Genomic DNA, 19,057 nt, shown 5'->3' with positions numbered 1-19,057 from the left:
GAAACCTTATTGAAGGTGGGAGGAAGTGTTGGGAGATGTGTGAACACAGCTCTGTTTTAATTCTCCTTAAGGAAGAGATGATACTGTATTTCATAGATAAATATGTAGAAGTTCTCCTCCCTACGGGACACATGCCTTGCAAAGCATAAATTAAGATGAGTGAGGCAGAGAAAGAAATTATCAAATTAAGGACAGCGTGGTATATGTGTCTATTTCACCAGTCTGCTTTATTATATAAATGAGGGTTGATTTTCTGATATATGCTTCTTTAAGTTCATTGCCACAAACACATACTTCACATGTGTTTTGTATGCATGCATTAATAGCTGTAAATTCTGATGTGTTAGAAGCTGCCCTAAAGTTGCCAGTTATTACTATTTACTTTGAAATACATTGCTGGAAGATTTAATCTTTCCTACTTGTACCCTTACTGCTTATTTAACTAGCTATTCTGAAAATGGTTGTCCATTATGGCCAGTGTGCAAATATTGCATCTGACTTCAGATCAGAAGATTTCAGGTTTGTTTGCTATCTGGCTCAAACCCATGGACTGAGTAGTTGGACCTGAATGAGGAATCAGTCATTTTGCTACCTCTTGAAAGGATCAGTTCAGTGAATGGACAGGATGAAAGATCCCATTTTACAGACGATATATAAAAAGGTACCCTGTGCAGCCTAACTGCTCCCCCCTCCCCGCCGCACCTCCTGTAAACTTCCTGCGATCTGTACAAGCTGTTCCTCTTTGTTTCCACTTTGTCTTCCAGTAGAAACAAATGAAATAAAGGAATAAACAAATGTGTTTGTTACATTCAGACCTCATTTCCTTGAATGTCCATTCATAATTGTACCTAAAATGAAAAAAACACTTGTAATTGATTTTTTTTAAAATGTATTGATACCCCTATTTTGCACTGATCAACAGGACTACAACCACTGTTTATAAGTTAACTCTATGCAGCCCAATCTTAGGTGTAGTTATTCAAAAATAATCATCATTTTTCTCAGTGTGGCTTGACTCATAACAAGCGTGCATAAAGCTACAGAGTTTTGAAAGCACTAGGAGATGGAAATAGGTTGTTGAAGTTGGTGAGATACACATATAACGGCTGCTATATCGTGGCAAAGTCAGCTTGCATACATGAATGAGGGATGGAACTGCACTACAGTTTATCACTGGTGACTAGGGATGAACCAATCTTTCAGTTTTGGTTTCTTCCAGTTTCTTATTTTTCCAGTCTCAAGTTCCCTTCTGCCATTTCTGCATCAGTTTGCAAATTTATTTTAAAGTTCTCATGAAAATTTATTGGCATTTTAGTGCAAATGTCATATATATACATATTCTATAACATAATGCATTTTATATGTTGTTTTCATTAATGAATGCGTTATTTATGCATAGTTTCTGTTACTAAAATGATGAAACTGAGGTTATCATACTTTGGACACATAATGAGATGACATGATTCATTAGAAAAGATAATAATGCTGGGAAAAACAGAAGGGAGTAGAAAAAGAGGAAGGCCAAACAAGAGATGGATTGAGTCCATAAAGGAAGCCCCAGACCTGAACTTACAAGAACTGAACAGGGTGGTTCATGACAGATGCTCTTGGAGGTCGCTGATTCATAGGGTCGCCATAAGTTGTAATTGACTTGAAGGCACATAACAACAATATGCATTTCTGTACACATTCAGTTGGAGAACTGCATCCCATTGAAGGTTTACATATTGTTTCAGAAAGCGCAAATATAGGTAGGTTCACATTAAAATTTAAATAAAACTGAATTTCTCCCCCATCTCACCCAGTGACAATGCACTGAAGACGACACTCTTGTGCCTAAAAATAAAAAATAGAAATACTAGGGACTGCTGTCCCGGCACACTCTGTGTGCCAACCCCATCACTAACCCCAAGAATGGCAAAGCCAGGTACCCCCCACCCATCTTGCCAAAGTGCACCTGCCACAGCATCACTTACCTGACACCAGCCCACCTCAGACCCACTTGTGCTCTGTATTCAGTCATTCACACAGATTCCTGCCCATCACCACCTCGTCAATTAGAATGAGAAGACAGTCTGGTAAGAGGAAGTACAGGAAGAAGGAAGGTGGCGAGAAGACCAGAGAACCCATCTTATAATCTGCTGTTGTGGCTGCTGCTACTGCAACTGATACTGGACAGCAGCCACTTCTGGCCTCCTTTCTCCTTCCTGTGCTGCTTCTCCTGCTGGACCATCTCTTCAGCATAATTGGCTGGGCGACAGCAACCCCTGTGTAGCTTGAGGTGCCACCTGTCTGTGGCAAAGCAAAGTGCAGCATGACTGCAGTGTGATGACGTTTTACATTTATATGTATATAGAAAGAAAAGAATGCACAGCCACCCCATATTTAATGTCAAGCCCCTAACCTCCCCCCCGCCGAAAGGTTTAGAATTTCCCCTCTGAAAGTCATTGGACATCTCCTCTCCCACACATCTTCATGGAGGATAAATGGTCTTGTGAACATGGAGGGTTGGGAACATTAAGTCTGGCTCTGAGCTTTGATTTTTCCTTTGCAAATGATTCTTATTCATTATGAATAGAAACAGGACATAACAGAGCATGAAGTTTAACAAGTAGAAATGCACTTAACAGATAATTTATTATGCTCAGTGAGATGGGACTATGATTTTTATTTCATCCTCCCCAATTTATCAGTAGTGTTTTGACAGACACTCCTTAGCTCTTGGAGATTTAGCAGGTTATTTGATGAGGTTAATTTTATATACACTTTAAGAAACTGATTTAACTGTGTATGTATGTGTGGGTCTGTGTGTGTGGTCTTACTGTGAATCACCTTAAAAGAGCTTGGAGAAAGAGCTTGGAGACCAGAGGACAGGGATTCAGAATACCCTGAATGGTAGTCTTTTCTTTTAAGATTCCCCCAAGTATTAAGACAATGAAAAATGAAGGCACTGGAGCAAAAAGAAATCAATAGCCCTCTTTAAATCTAGGTCTCCAATTCTTCAATTTGCTTACTATTCACTGGGCCAAGGATCTCCCTTAATAAGATTATGTACCTTTTCCTTCTCACTTTATTTTTTATTGTTTTAAAGCAAAACTCAAGATTAAATTAGGGGGGAAACAGAAAAGAGTATAAACTCATAGGAGTCGAAAGTAAACTATAATAGGGCAGTCCAAGTGGGCATTGACAAAATTAACTACAGGCAAAAAATAAAATAAAAATAAGACTATATTATACAAGCAACTTGGTGGATAGAGTCACTGCAATATGAAAAAAATGTTGTCGGAAGACTAAAGTAGTTGTAGAAAAGTTTCTAAAATCATTCTCAATCCTAAGGCATGTAGGGGGAAAATAATAATAATCCAGGTCTGCTGGATCAGGCTGGTGGCATATCTAGTCCAGCTTTCTGTTCTCACAGTGGCTAACCAGATGCCTATTGGGAAGCCCTCAAGCCTGACCAGAATGCAAAAGTGAATGACCATTCATTCTCTGATGTTGAAATGCTCAAGAAGTTATACATAGTACTTAATGGTTATATGGAGAATTCTCCCAGTCAGGTTTGGAAAATGAACTTCCAAACCTCAGAAAATAGTTTGATTTAATTATGACTCCATGTCAGAGATTAATTTGGACCATGTTATGATGATATTACCAGGAGTATAACAGAGTCTGATCCCACCTACAACTCACCACCCACCTGCTAACCTGGCTCCCTCCCACCCATTGCTATGGTGCTGGCAGTGGGATGGAAGAATGTCTCCTCCCTCACTTCTCTCAGACTTCTGTAGCTGTGTGCCAGGCATCAAGAGCTCTGGGAAATGTTGTTTTCCCATGGCTACCTATATATCAGGAGCTTGGCAGGGTCCAATTCCTCCCTTAAACTCCTCAAATGAGCCAAGGATACCTTTCAGGTATCAGATAGATGAGGAAGAAGATGGATATTTGCTTCTCTTCCCTATTCCACATGTCAAAGCGGCAAGGAATAAAAGTAGGGACGGAGGAGGGCATATGGGTGAGAGGGACACAGGAAAAGAGAATTTAAGTTCTTCTCTGGCTCAGTTTGAAATCCAAGCTGGAGAGGGGGAAAAGTTTGGCCATAATGTCCACATTATATTTAACTAAGCATTATGAGCTACTGGACTCAAATTCATATGTCTCTTGAGCCAGGAAATAAGAATTTCTGCCACATCACTCATGAAATTTGGTCATCTAATTACGTTATAGGGCAGGGAATTTCTGCTGTTTTTGTAATGAGAAGCTGTAGTGGATATTGTATGACAATGTCAACAAGCATTGGGATGGTTCTTTCTTATACACCCCCACATCTTTTTTTTAAAAGGAACAACCTAAATATTTGTGAGGGAAAGGAAGACTTTTTTTATAACTGGGTAAAGATAGAAAACAGAAGCGATCTTTCCAATCTCCTCATGGCCAAGACAAAAGAGGAGCAGAAAGGAAGCGGAAGTACATGGACCCAAGGCTCATTGACATAGTGCTAAGCTGGGCTCATAAGTAGCATGCTCCTTAAAGAAATTCAATGATTTACATTGTCTCATAGGTGTGGACCATTTGGCTGGTCTAGCTTGAACAGTTCTGCACTGCACCTACAAGTGGTAGCCCATCCACATGCAGCCCAATTCACCATTCACTTGTAGCCCCTTTTGCTCTTGTCCCCTCCACTCCTGGGAGGAAAATCCATGACAACAAAAGAGCAGTGAAGCCACAGCTATTTCCTGCCCCCCATCTCTGGCATCTCTGTGTTCGCCATCCATGCCAAAGCTGGAAAAAAGATGTTTGTTCTGGAGAGTCCTGAAAATGTGAATAGGAATGTACTGGTTTTTAATGCAAATTTATTAAAGAAAAAAGTGAAAGGGAGAGGGGAAGAAAAAGAAAACTACACAAGGAAAAAGCAACCACTGTCAGCTCACATTAACAATACAATAAGCAGCAGTACATCCATCTTTGTTTATACATACGTTACTACTGCTGCTGCTGCTGCTGCTACTACTACATTCATATCCCACCCTTCCTCCCAGAAGGAGCCCATACAAATAAATATATGCCATCCAGACATTCAAACAGGTACCCAAGGAAAGTTGGTGCTAAGGTGGCAAGCAGCCACAAAGACACTGTCTGGGTCAGAGTCTGCATTGGGTTTGCAGACTCCTCCCTTTCCTAGCTCTCAGCTAGGCCTTCATCCGGACAGCAATCTATATATGTCCCCCTCCTCCTGAGTAACCTCACATTAAGAGTAGCCAAATACAGCTCTCCCGGCACTCCCCCAGTAGCCCTGAAGCTCCTTTCTGGCTCACTGTTTCATCTCCGCCTGTGGGCATAAGGATGGGATGCAAGATCCAGCCAGGATCCCGGGCAACTGGTGTGGAGACCTCTTGTCCTGTGGCTGGAATGTCAGGGTCTGAAGACTCTGCAGGAATGGCAGGTTCCTCAGACTTGCTGGCGCAGTTAGAATTTGCTGGGGAAGGGGGAACTCTCCCTCTGCTCCTCCTCCATGGAGGATACTTCAGATTCAGGGTCTAGCCATGGCTTGGCCTTGAATGAAGCCTGTCACACAGTGCCTAGCCCCTGTGTAAACCTGTGCTAATAGAGACATAAGCTTCCTCAGCTCAGATTTCATGGCTAATGCATGGGTGTCAGGAAGTGGGTCTGGGGAAAGCCGCACAACATTGAGGGCAGGGCCAACAGCATGGCCATGCTTCCCCTTTCTAGACATGCAGCCACTCCTCACAAATAACACACAAAGAGGACTTGTGTAGTGAAAAGAACCAGATAGTTGGGGTGGGTGGGCTTTGTAGGATTTTTAGAAGAGTGGTACTTCCCCTTTTGGAGGCAGGATGCCAGTTGCTGAGAATCACAAGTGGGGAGAGCACTGTTGCTCTCAGGTTCTCTCTGCAGGCTTCCCAGAGGCAAGCCACTGTGAATAGTGATGGACAGATCTGTCATTTTCAGTCCTCTCAGCTTCTGATTTTTCCAATCTTAAAAGCAGTTATCCACATTTCTGCAATTTGCATTTAAAAAATCCTCATGAAAATACATCAGCATTTTAGTGTGATTTTTTCCCCTAATAAACATATTTTGGATGCAATTTCCCCTAATATATACAATTTTGCAAAGCAATTTCCCCTAATACAATGCATTTTTGTATGTTAGTTTCACTAATATATGAATTTTTTAATGTACACTTTACCCTGTTATTTGCATTTTTGTGCACATTAGTTGGCTGGAGCACTACATTGCAAAATTCAGAGATGTGCAAATTTCAAAGGATGCCTATGTTTCAGTTTTTGAATGGTTTCAGAAAGTGCAAATTTAAATGTACACAATGAAATTTCTCCTTCATCCCCAGAACAGAATGTTGTTTTGGATGGGCCTTCGGCCTAATCCTTCACGGCTCTTCTTATATTCTTATCTTCGTTGGAACACGATTGTGTGAATGCTACTTCTAAGAGATATTTAAGATTGGTTCTCCAGGCTTATGATTCTACCTATAATTAAAAGACAAAAAAATACATTACAGTGGCACCGTTTTCAAGATAACAAATTATATATGAGCACAAACATTGTTTAAAATGTGATAGCTAGACTTCCAAATATTAATCTGATGTATCACCCCGACAAAACAGTGAAGAGGAACAGCTATACAGCGTGGAACAATTCATTTATTTGACTTCATAGTAAAGCCTGCCATTGAGCAGTGGAGGAACTGCAGGGCCCAGATGGGAAATTTACATCTATGTGGTGCTAATTACAAAAGCAAGAAGGTCAATGATGATTTACCTTTGCACATGTTAATAAAGAATCTAACTGTGGCTCCCATTATTGTTTCTAGAAGGAGACAGATCCATGTTGTATCTTTCTCTTTGTGTATTATTAAAATGTTGCTCATATAAAGTATTTATACCCTCTTAATTGAAAAGATTTTGAAGACAGGTAATAGTCTATTAAAAATAATCACAAACCACCAGTGCAAATTTCAAGCAGGTATAGACTGCAATCTTTTGCTGGTCTACTGAGAAGTAAGTCATGTTGTTTGGCCATCAGGACCATCCCTTCAGCATATAGACTTCCTCCATTCCTCATGTTTTCTGGTTTCATCCCTTGTTTCCTGGTTCTTGATAAATATAATTTGTCATAGCATGAAAATGTAGTAACCTATGGTTACTGCAAGCCATAGTTTCTCTTTCCCCCAGAAATGTAAACTATAGTTTGAAAAAGAGGAAACAATGGTTTCTTATCACCATTGTTTGTTCAGTTCGTATCTAGCAGCTAACTATGATTTCTGTAAGCCAGGAAGTGTGAAAGAAAGTCCAATTGTTCAAGGGAGAAGGGAGGAGGATGTGTTTGAGCTAAGGTGTGATCGTGACAGATGCCTAAACTTGTGCATGGGCATAGCATTCTTACTTGGAGGAGGTTGGCGCACATGGAGTCAGAGGAAGAAAAGGCAGTGTATGGTTCTGCCACATCCTACTTCTGAGTAGGAGCCTGTGGGAGGGAACCCCGCTGGCTGCATCGGCAGAGCTTGCTGTAAGGAAAAGAAATCCATGCTTCCTTCCACCACCCTTTTATCATCTGCCGGGGCTGGTGGCCACAGGGCCAAACTGAACATGCTCTGGATGCTGTGTAAGCCCCCCTCCCCTCAGTTCCACCTCCAACACACACCTGGAATGCCCCTTTCTTGGGCCTTGTGCTGGCTCCACTTGTGCTGGTCTCGGGCAGAGCCAGTACAGGCCCTGGCTGTGCCATGGTGGCAGTGGATTTCCCCAGCTGTGTCCAGGTGGGGGACTACTGCCAATGCAGCCCAGCTGCACTGACACTTTCCTTCTGTCCCTCCTCTACCAGGGATATGGCACATCCTGTATCCCCTTGGCCCAACAGAAATGTCAATTCAATGGCACCCTAATTTATTTATGCCATGTACACAATAACAACCCTGTGTTAATAAGCCATATAATGTTAAATCCATGAACACACGCAAGACTGCAGCTCCACATCCGTGAAAAGATTGTTTTGTCTTTTATCACCAAAGAGTGAAAAGAGTGAGTTTGTGGTTCTGTTACCTTACTCACATGCCTAAACCAACTTCGTGAGCAGTTTGGGGTGCATTTTTCTTTGGTTTTTGAAAAGTATTGTTTTCTATAGAAAGCAAAGCAAAACAATTGCAGTGAAGACACTGAGAAGAAATTGTGTAAGTACTCTTGAAAAAACCTGGAGAAAACTGCACCAGTAGCTGATGCCAGGCTTATTATCAGAGCTGACTCACTGAGTGTCTTTTCAGCAAGTCACTTTCTCTCAGACTTCTGTCTGCAATATGACAGTAATACAGGGTCAAGATTGTGGTTAAAATCACTATAATGTGTAGACCAATCTAGAAAAGTGCTATAAATGCTAAATATCATTATTGTTTCTGCTCTATCTGCTAAATGGACACTGTGTTATTGTCCTAAGTGGATCCCACAGTTGCTTGGTTGTTTAGGGATGCACTGACTGGGTCCCCCATCTTTGAAGGGTATCCTAAAAAAAAAAAATCCTATTTTGAAGGGATGTCAGTTCTTATTTCTTTCAGCACTTGTGCTGCAGAAGATCTGAACAAAATGTTCCTCTGGTCTTCCACATGGAAAACATTTAGAGAAGGCCTGAAAGGACACAGAGCAAGGGGCCAGAGTAAGAGTCTTCAACTGAGGTTCCAGATATTTGGATTCTGTCCAGAGGGTGGGTGCAGGTGGATGAATACAGGCAACCATTTTACTACACATTCTGCCACATACCTGCACCTGGTGGTAAAATTAACCCTAACCATTATCATGATTATATCAATGGCAGAGCTACATCAGGATGAGAGAGCTGAACCCCTTGCTCCAGCATGTATACAGAGTTCAAGGCCATATTCACACTATACCTTTATTCCACTATTATTCCACTTTAACAGTCATGGCTTCCCCCAAAGAATCCTGGGAAGTATAGTTTGTGAAGGGTGCTAAGAGTTGTCAGGAGAATCCTGTTCTTTTCACAGAGCTACAATTCCCTGAATGGTTTAACAGTCAGTCCCTCTTCCCAGACAACTCTGGAACTGTAGCTCTATGAGGGGAATAGGAGTCTCCTAACAACTCTCAGCACCCTTCACAAACTACAGGTTTGATTTAAATACAGTGTAAGCTTCATGTATGCTGGGGGGTAAAGAAAGGCCAGGGAGGGAACTGGCAGTCCCACCCCATATATACGGTCTGCCTAGTAAACGTCGCAAGACATTGCCCTAAGGGTCGGAAACGACTCACACTATAAGTGCAGGGACACCTTTACCTTTTTTAAGCTTCATGTGAATGTGCTTATAAAATGCTTAAAGTAAATGGGCAATAAAATTGTAACTGTGGTAAGTGAATATGAAGTAATGCACATTGGAGGGGGGAGAATCTTAACTTCACATATATGCCCATGTGTTCCAAACTGGCAGTGGCTGACCAGGGAAAAGAACTTTGGACCATGGTGCATAGTTCAGTGAAGATGTTGATGCAGTGTGTGACAGCTGTGAAAAAGGAAAAGTCCATGTGGGAATCATTAGGAAAGGGAGTGAAAATAGAACTGCCTGTATTATAATAATGCTGTCATATAAATAAAGGGTGCTATCAAAATTGGAAAACTGGATAGTTCTGGTTGCCTCGCATCAAAAAAGGTATTGTAGAGCTGGAAAATGTTCAGAAAAGAGCAACCAAAATGATCAAGGTGATGGAGCAAATCCCCTCTGAGGAAAGGAATTAGAGCAACATTTGGGGGACAAACATTTCAGTTTGGGGGGGGGGAGTAATCAGGGATATGGTAGAGGTGTAGGCAACTATGCATGGTGTGGAGAAAGTGGATAGAGTGAAGTGCTTATTCCTCTTCCGTAATACTACTCCAACAAAGCTGAATGTTAAAAGATTGAGGACAAAAGAAAGTACTTCTTCAAACAGCACATTGTTAATATATGGCATTTGCTACCATAAGACATAATAACGGCCATCAACTTGGATGGCTTTAAAAGGGGACTAGAGAGCTTCATGAAGAATACGGATATGAATGGTTATGGGCATTATGGCTGTGTACTACCTTGAGTATCAGAGATGCCTCTGAATACCAGTTGCTGGGGACCACAAGCAAGGAGAGTGCTACTGTGCTAATGGCATGATTCTGGATCCCCATGGGCATCTGGTTGGTCACTGTATGAACAGGGTGCTGACCTAGATGAGCTTGTGGTGGGATTCATCAGGGCTCTTCTTAAGATCTTATCCTTGGGCAGCTGCCAGGGCGCAGCACAAAACATGCTGTGCTGAGGCCTGCCTCGGAGCTACTAGACTGAATGTTATGGAGTCACTATTTAAAATGTATCACACAATGCCCTGGAATGACTCTTACAGCAGGGCACTGTGGAAGATTTGAAATGGAGGCTCAAACACTATCCCACACTGATCCAACACTGCCAGGGAAGACTGTCAGGTCCAACAACGTACGAGGGATCAACCAGAGGATACATCAGTGGAGGTGGTGATGCTTCTCTGTATGAAGACAAAACAAAATTCACCAGATTTAGAAAGCTAGCATGTCAGGGAGAGAAGTCTAGGTAAGGACCCTTCTCTGTGACACATTTCCCCCCATGACGGAGTGCCAAGAGTGATTGATTGATTATTGATGTATTGGTATGAAGGTGCTTTAATTAAACAGGCTGTCAACTGAAGACTAAAATGGCATTGATCAAACGATGGTTTACCATTTCAAGAAAAAGAAAGCCAGGGATGGGGAACCTGTGGCCCTCCAGATGTTGGTGGACACAATCTCCCATCAGCCTCAGCTAGTGTGCCTAGTGGTCAGGGATGTTGGGAGTCCATCAACATCAGGAGGGCCACAGGTTCTCCATCCCTGAAGTAGGCAATCCCTGAAGCAGGCAAAGCTATACGTACAACAGTATCTGTTGTTCATAACAATGATAACTGATTGCCCAATTGATTTCCTTCCATCAGGTAACTCCTTGCTTTTGAACTCATCCATGCAGCCTGACCTGACTGTGAGTAGAACCTACAGCGGACCCATCTGCCTTCAAGACCCCATTGACAAGGAGCTTATGACTGAATCGTCTCTCTTCAATCCTTTGACTGACATTAAGGTCAAAGTTCAGAGTTCATTTATGGTTTCGTTAGGTGTGACTGAACGATCTGAATACCATGGAAAATCTCATTCTGGAACATTTCCACATGACACTAACAGGACCTTCAATCCAATACATGCAAAGAACAAATCTGTGTACATCCAGCATCTCTCGTCACTCTCCAAAAGAAGTGAGATGAAGGCCATGGGAGAATTTGGCCATCTGGGAGGACGTTTAGGAATCCCTAACACAGGTAGGTTGCTGCAAAGTCTGAACATGTTTGAATTGCACAGTTAAGGATTTGGGTAAACCTTTCTGCTTTGTCTCAAAAATGTGCTGATAGCAAGTTACAATATCAGTTCTCTCAGTGGGGACTGTGACATCTGAACCCTTGCTTGTACACAGGTAACTTTACTAGCTGCAACTTGGTGACGGTACCCTAAGGACTAACAGCAAACAGTCACATGGTGTCTGAGCAGTTCTAGCAATCCTCATTCTCTCTCAAAAATTCAGTGAAATAGCTCACTCTTGTTGTCATTCTGTAGCTGGGGAATTGACAGTGTGCAATGTTCCCCAAGTCACTAGTGCAGCCCTGCTTCAAAACATAAGGAAAGCCACATTGGATTAGACCAAGACTTCATCTAGTCCAGCATGCAATTTCTAACAATGGTCAATCAGATGCTTCTAGGGAGATGATATGTTCTTGCCACATGGCTCAAACTCCAGGGGCTGTCCAGTCAGCAGAGTTAAATGGGCACTGACCCTCTGGCTTTGGGCTTCCATTAAGACATGCTGCTGCTGCTGCTTCTGGGGTTCTGGAAATAAACTTGGTGGGCCTGAAGTGAAGGGTTAGACCAGTTAGGGTGTAATGGTACCTGTGGCCTCTTTGAACATGGTATCTTCCCAGATGATCATGACATAGGAGTCATTGGCGTCTGCTACTCTCCTGGGACCCTGTCAGTACTGGGTTCAGCAATAAGGTCCTCTTCTTCCACTGAGGTTTCATGCAGTTCAGGGCTAGTCCTGCCAGAAAGATGATAGACAGGACAAAAGCCCACAAGCAAGGAATGCAAACAATCAGCTCCCATTCACCATTGTTTCTCTCCAACAGCTGGTATTTAGTGATGCTGTCTGTCGATCTGAAGTTTCTATTTAGCTATCGTGGCCAATAGCCGCTGATTGGCCTATCCCTCTTGAATTTGTCAATTCCCTTTTTAAAGTCATCTAAAGTAGCACCTGTTAGATAAGGATGGGAAATCTGGGCCATCCAGATGTTGCCAGGCTACAACTCTCATTATCCATGATCACTAGGCATGATGACTGGGGCAGATGGGAGTTGGAGTTCAGCTAAATGTGTTCCCCATCTTTGTGTTACCAATTCTTGATTGTCATAAGTTAGTTATGTGTTGTGTGAAGATGTCTCCATCTTTATATGGAGACTCACACCTTTGGAAGCACCCCAGTTTGAAAATTGTATGGTGAATTTGCATCAGCTTTGCTTCTTTTCAATGTTTCAATGTTTCTTTTCATGGCAAAGCCTTCCCAAGACTGCTTACATAAATAAATACAATGTAAAAAAAAATGAAAACAATATATGTCCTGTAGAACTTGTAAACCATTAAAACAGCAGTCTAAAACATTTCAGAACCCAGCTTAGCATTCCTTTAAAACCAATGTAAAAAATAAGAAGAAACAATTGTAAACAATCAGCAGTGTAAATCATTAAATTGTCACAAGTTCAGCCCAACATCTCAACAAAAAGCAGCTTGAAATAAATGGGCTTCCAAGACTTCTAAAAGCCAGTACTGATGAGACCAAGCATATGTTGCTTATGTGCTTCAATGTATCACTTTATAACAAAACCATTTTCTATCTAACGCAGCAAATTTTGAAGTGGGTGTCATTTTGACATACTTTCAAACAAGTGATTTCCCATGAAAAATGGTGCCATCAGGCATCTCAGCTAGTAAATATTTGAATCAGCCATCATGCGCCTGCCACTAAAATCTATCAGGTTGGCAGGGACAAGAGACAGTGTCTTTTCTGTGGTGACCCCATCACTGTGGAATACCCTTCTGCACCAAGAATATCCCTGACTCCTCTATTGACTAATTTTAAATGGGCCTTAAAGACTGAGATGTTTCAGGTGATGCTGGTGCTAAATTTTACAGTTATCACACACTATAAACAGACAAGCAGACACTACTTTGTTCCCTTGAAAAAAATCACTTTCCTGATGGTATGTATGTGTGCATGTGCTGCCTGTGTTGTCTTTTTGATTCCAACTGAAGACCTTCCTCTTTCAAGAAGCCTTTTAGGTGGAAAACTTATCCCAGTCTGCATCTGTGTTGGAACTGTTTTTAAAGATCTTTTTTTAAAAAATGGTTTTTAACAACACATTTTGTTTTTAAGATGTTTCATAGATGTTTTGTCATTTGTTTGATGCCCTGGCCTCCTTCTATAAATGTAATAAATGAATTATAGTCAAGTGGAAAAAAGGGGGGAAGTATAATATAGGGAGAGTATCCTACATGCTAGGAGAAATACCCTCCAAAAGCCTTAAAAACTTCCCCTCCAAAAACCACAAAAAACCCATAACCTGTGAGTATCAACAGCTATCATATAGCTACATTGGCAGCAAAGAGTCACACAGCAGTCTTGCATTCCTTGCCTCCACCTCTGTCTTCTTGGTTCCCATCTCCTGCTAGGCAGGGGGAGTTGCAAGGGGGATCTCTTCAGCAAAAATTCATAGTCCAGCTCTCCCACATCTAATTGAAATGCTCCAGGGGAACGGCAGGGGTGAGGAGACTTTCTCAGCCTGAGCTCCACTTTTTCTTCTGAGCAAACACCCAAGCACCACCTGCCCATGGTGGGCACGGCCAGAGGCAAAAATGGGCAGAATAAGAAATGTAAATTTTCGCTTGTACAGTTGCCTATTTTCTATGCACACTTATGCATCCCCCACTACCCTCTATCCAGGGAAGCGAGAGGCATTATCAGAGCTCAAAGGCACATTCCAGCCAGGCAAAAACACTTGAGGTGCGAAGCAAGGACAAGCAAGGAGCTTGGCCTTGGGAGAGTTCTGAAGACCAGGCAGAGAAGCTTGGGAGGCTGCATTCCACCCCTGGGCCCGAGGTTCCCCACTCCTAGCATATGGCTTGTGCAATAGTGTCTATCTGTGCTGTCTTCCTTTCATTGGACTGCACATTTGGTTGTGCCTCTGTGTGTGTATTCCATTGGAATCAAGAGTGCACAGCTAGGCAACCCACACCTCAGCATGTTTATATCTACACCATCCTACACAAACCATGTGTAAACCAGGTCTACACTTGTTCCTTTTGCTGTTATTTCTCCTGTCCCAGTTCTGAGGTCTGTCACCTGTTTAGAAGGGAAATGCAGGAACAAAAATGTGCGCCTTTCAAATGCTTCTCAGGACTTAAAGAGAAGAAAGGCAGTAGGTGTCCTGCCGGACGTTGAGGGACTCAGACTCGAGGGTGGTGTTTTCTCTTTTTATTAAAGTAACAGACAGTTGCAATGCAGAGCACCTCATGAAACTAGCTACTCTTTCTAGGAACTTAGTTTCTCTCTAGCACTAGCTAAGCATGATTTCGCGACTACAGACGTTGACTCAGCAACTGCGTCCCCCCCCCCCGAGTCTGCTTAAGTAGGTGGAGCGTGTACGCAAATGGAGGCTCCTCCTTAGCTGAGTTTGTTGAATTCCCCGCTTCATGCATCTTCGCAAGCAGGGCAAAGGTGGAGCCTCAGACAGTCTTTCGTCGACCCCCTCCGACAGGGGGGGCTGCTAACTGACAGTTCAGGCATGGGAAGTGGAGGTGTTCCTGACTGGGAAGTGTCTGACAGGCCTAGCTGAGCTCCCACATGGGGATCTGGAGTTGCAGGGGCTGTGGAGTCCAAAACAGGAGTCAGGGTGCCCTCTAAGTCCACTCTGCTGCTAAGCCCCTCCCCAAGTGATTCGTCCCAGTCTGTATCCTTGTCCTCTGACTTGCTCCCACCCGTCCACCCTTGCCCAGTGGAGGTCACAACAGTAGGAGAAAGATACTCCTAAGTGTAGAGTAACATAATGACTAGTAAAGGCAAAAGCAAGGAGGCGGCAAAAGGGTTCAGAGCACAGAGGGAAACCTTGCAAATGAAGATTATGATTTAAATCAGAGATAAAGAACTGTGGCTCATCTGATGTTATAGGCCTCCCATTAGCCTCAGCCAGCATGGCTCATGGTCAATTAGGATGTCAATTGTAATCCAGCTACAGCTTCTGCTCACTGCTGTGGGATTAGATCAAAACCTTCATCAGAAGGAAAATAGTGAGAAACGCTGTTCTGCAAATGCACATGAGAGTTTGGTCCCATCTGCCTTATACATTTAAAGCAGTATCATACTACTTCAAACAGCCATGGCTTTCCCCCAAGGATCCTGGGAAGTGTAGTTTGTGAAGGGTGCTAAGAGTTGTTAGGAGGTCCCTGTTCCCCTCACAGAGCTACAATTTCCAGACTGGTTTAACAACCAATACATCTTCCCAGGGAACACTGGCAATTTGTGAGGAGAATAGGGGGAGGGTCTCCTGCCAACTCTCAGCACCCTTAACAAGCTACAGTTCCCTGGATTCTTCGGTATTTAAAGTGGTATGATACTGCTTTAATTGTATGGTGCAGATGGGCCCTTTGTGTAGTGCTAGAATAGATGGGTTCTAGAGCAGTTCTCATATTTCTGCTTGTGCAAGAGCTTTTGATAGCTACTGATAAAGAGATCATCTATAGATTCCCTATTCTCTCCCTGGGATCTAGCGCAAAGTGTGAAACAGCCATGGGCGCTTTGCTAGCAGGGGTTCTCAAGCAGAGGAAGGGGGCAGAGACAATAGCATCTTCCCAGCAGCAACATGACACTTATTGGCCCAGGGATGCCGTGAGGCAAGCAGCTGTGAGGCAGGGGAGGAGCATCACAGTAGCAGCCCTGCGGGTGCTGCCACTACCTCAGGATCCCCCCAACTTCAGCACTGCCACTTTGCCCCATCTAATGAGTGCAGTGCTGCCAATACTGGGAGAACACCATTGTCTCTCCCCCACCACCATCACCAGAGTGTGGTGACAGAGTGTGGTAATTTCCAGAGTAGTTTAATAGTCATTCCCCCTTCCCAGAGAGCTCTGGGAATTGTAGCTCTGTGAAGAGGATATGGGTTTCCTATCAACTCTCAGCACCCTTTACAAACTAACCTGCCCACGATTCTTTTGGGGAAGCCATGACTGTTGAAAGTGGGATTATAGAGAAATGAATGTATGGTGCAAATGTGTCTTAAGAGTCATACCTGTTGCTCCAGTCACGTTTGCCTCTGCCAATGTCCACCACTGGCACAGAACCCTCAGAGGGTTGCTCATGAGGGAATGTGGCCCCCAGGCTGAAAAAAAGCTTTCTTTATTCTGATTTATAATGTACAATTTAGAAGAGTTTCTTAATACACAGTTCAAACTATCCCCTTTGCCACTGCCATCAAAGGTTTGCAAAAATCTTATTCCACAGCATTGTTTCTAAGTACATAATAATTCTTTGTGGAATATTTACACTTCAAATAGATGCTGAGGGTTTTTTTTTTATTAAGAGTTTCTTGCTTCAGTATTGTAGCAGTCTTCATAATAACAATGAAAATATGTGGCATGTGACTGTATAAATTTAGAGGATTGGATGGAACAATCAGAATATATGCTGGTGAATTCTATGTATGTATCATTCGATGCATACGAGGATGTATGTCCACTATTCTATGTGGGAGTGATGTAAGGTTGACAAGGATTTCAACTTGCAGTTCCCTGGATCTCTTTTTAGAATGTGTTACATTGGCTTTATTCCTAAGACTTATTAACATTTTAACAATGCTGCATGTTTTAGTCAAAAGGTCAGTCATTTCACATTTGAGATCTTTGAGAACTCTCAGATGAATGACACTCATCCCTTAAATCTTCACCTTTTGTCACCTCTGTTTCATAATGGTTCTTCAGGTACGCTATGGGGGGAGAGGGAGAGAAAGGGTGGCTCAGATAAGAATTTTCAAACATTTTATGCAATGAAGAGTTATGTAAACAATTCACTTAACTCCTCTGTTACTTCCCTGTCTTCATTGTGCACCCCTTTTAAATGTTTGTGGTCTATAGCAGGGTTCTCAAGCTGTGGTTGGTGGACCACCAGTGGTCCATGAGCTTCGTTCAAGTGATCCACGAAGTGTCTGTAAAAATACAATGAAAACATCACACAGCATCTAGCATGTCTCAATAGAATGGATTGCTACAACAGGCAGAAAGATCATTAAATGGTCCACCAAGACCCTCAGAAATTTTCAAGTGGTTCATGGGGAAAAAAAGTTTGGGAACCACCGATCTATAGTATGCTGCTCCTGTTATGGAAATATGCAGCGTGGCACAGCGTCTGAGCTGCGTGTGTGCATTTATCTAAGTAGCAGGCTTTTACCCTGCATTTCGATCACTGAGACTTAAGACTTAGTAATATAAGAAAAGCTATGTTATTTACAGAAATACATAGTAGATAGGAAAGGCACACCTAGTTCTAATTAAGTTGGAGGCGCAATGCCCAGACGTGGGTATTGCCCTCATGGCTCAGGAGAGAGACCAAAGACAGAGATATCTCCTCTCTCCAGTCGAAGAAAAAGAAGACGAAGGAAGGAGGGGCAGGTCAGCTTCCCTGAGCATTTCAGCTTACAACGGAAGCAAGTTAGGTGGAGAACAGCACAGGTAAAGGTAGGCAAGCCTAGCCAGCTGGAGGACCCTAACTCTATCTTTCTTCTGGAATACAAACAAAAGAACCCAGATAGGCTTTTACATTTTGCACTGGATCTGGAAAATCATTCTGGATTAAGTCAAGCCTTGTATTTCCTTTTATTTGTTCCATGACTGTTGTAAGACAAAGTCTTATACAGCACAATCCTATGCATGTTTACTTGGATGTTATATCTCATGGTGTTCAATGGGGCTTACTCTCAGAAAGGTTCAAAGTTCCTATTATGTTAAACAAATATGCTTTGGTGTTGTGTGATGCAGGGAAGGGAGATCAGATCTGATATTTGACAGGGGTTGACAAGCATATGACAAATGAGTTCAATGTAAGGGAGGGTAAAGTGATTCAGGGGTTGGAACTGTGGTGACCGAGAAAGATCTGGGGATGGTAGTGGATAGATCAATAAAAATGTCAACTTCATACATGGTGACAGTGGCAGTGAAAAAGGCAATTTCCATGGTAGGGCTCACTCAGGTCCTGCTGGTGGGCTTCCCATAATTATTTGTTATTATTTATTAAATTTATATCCCACCCTTCCTCCTGAAGGTGCCCACAGATACCTGCAGGAAACATACAAGCTAGACAAAAACACAGCAACAATCTACCCCTGTTCCCAACTGAGTAGTATTCAGAGGCATAAGTCTGTTGACTCTATCTGTGGGTTGTATCCAGTAAAGTCATCTCGTTCATGTAAGGACTTCCACTTGCACAACAGAACTTCCATTCCCTCTCCACTCCCTTACATGCCCCCCGCACCCTCCCATTCTGTTCCAGAGGAGAGGGAGGGAAAGTCCCTCTGTGCATGCAGATGTCCTTGAGCAAATGGGATAACTTCATTTAACATAACCTTCTATCTGTTTCCCAGCTGTGGCATCATGAAGACATTTCCATAATTCTCTGCACAGTTTCATCAAAGATCTTGAAGTATAGTTACTAATACAATTGTTGTTTGTTGGTGGTGTTTTTTTGGGGGGGGAGTCCTTTTGCATGTTTATTTATTTAGCCTAATAACTGACAACAAAAGTGGTTCAATGAGCAACCATATTATGAGATCTAGGTCAAACAGTCTGTTAACCAAGTATGGAAACCAATGATACAATATATTACAAGGAAATTGCAGTTGGATCC

At 42.6% G+C, this 19,057-nt stretch overlaps 1 protein-coding gene across 4 annotated transcripts in view; it reads left to right on the top strand.

The window, feature by feature from the left end:
* The window catches only part of UNC5D (unc-5 netrin receptor D), a 550,803-nt gene that overhangs the window by 444,170 nt on the left and 87,576 nt on the right, over positions 1-19,057 (top strand). For all 4 annotated transcript variants that reach the window (XM_061592401.1, XM_061592399.1, XM_061592400.1 and 1 more), the window contains one exon: positions 11,007-11,384. In XM_061592401.1, coding sequence (XP_061448385.1) covers positions 11,007-11,384 — 378 coding nt within the window. The remainder of the gene's footprint in view (positions 1-11,006; positions 11,385-19,057) is intronic.

Source organism: Rhineura floridana, chromosome 12 (assembly GCF_030035675.1).
Source record: "Rhineura floridana isolate rRhiFlo1 chromosome 12, rRhiFlo1.hap2, whole genome shotgun sequence".
NCBI classification, from domain to species: Eukaryota; Metazoa; Chordata; class Lepidosauria; order Squamata; family Rhineuridae; genus Rhineura; species Rhineura floridana.
Note: the sequence above shows the minus strand (reverse complement) of the source record. Positions and strands in the feature narration are given on the sequence as shown.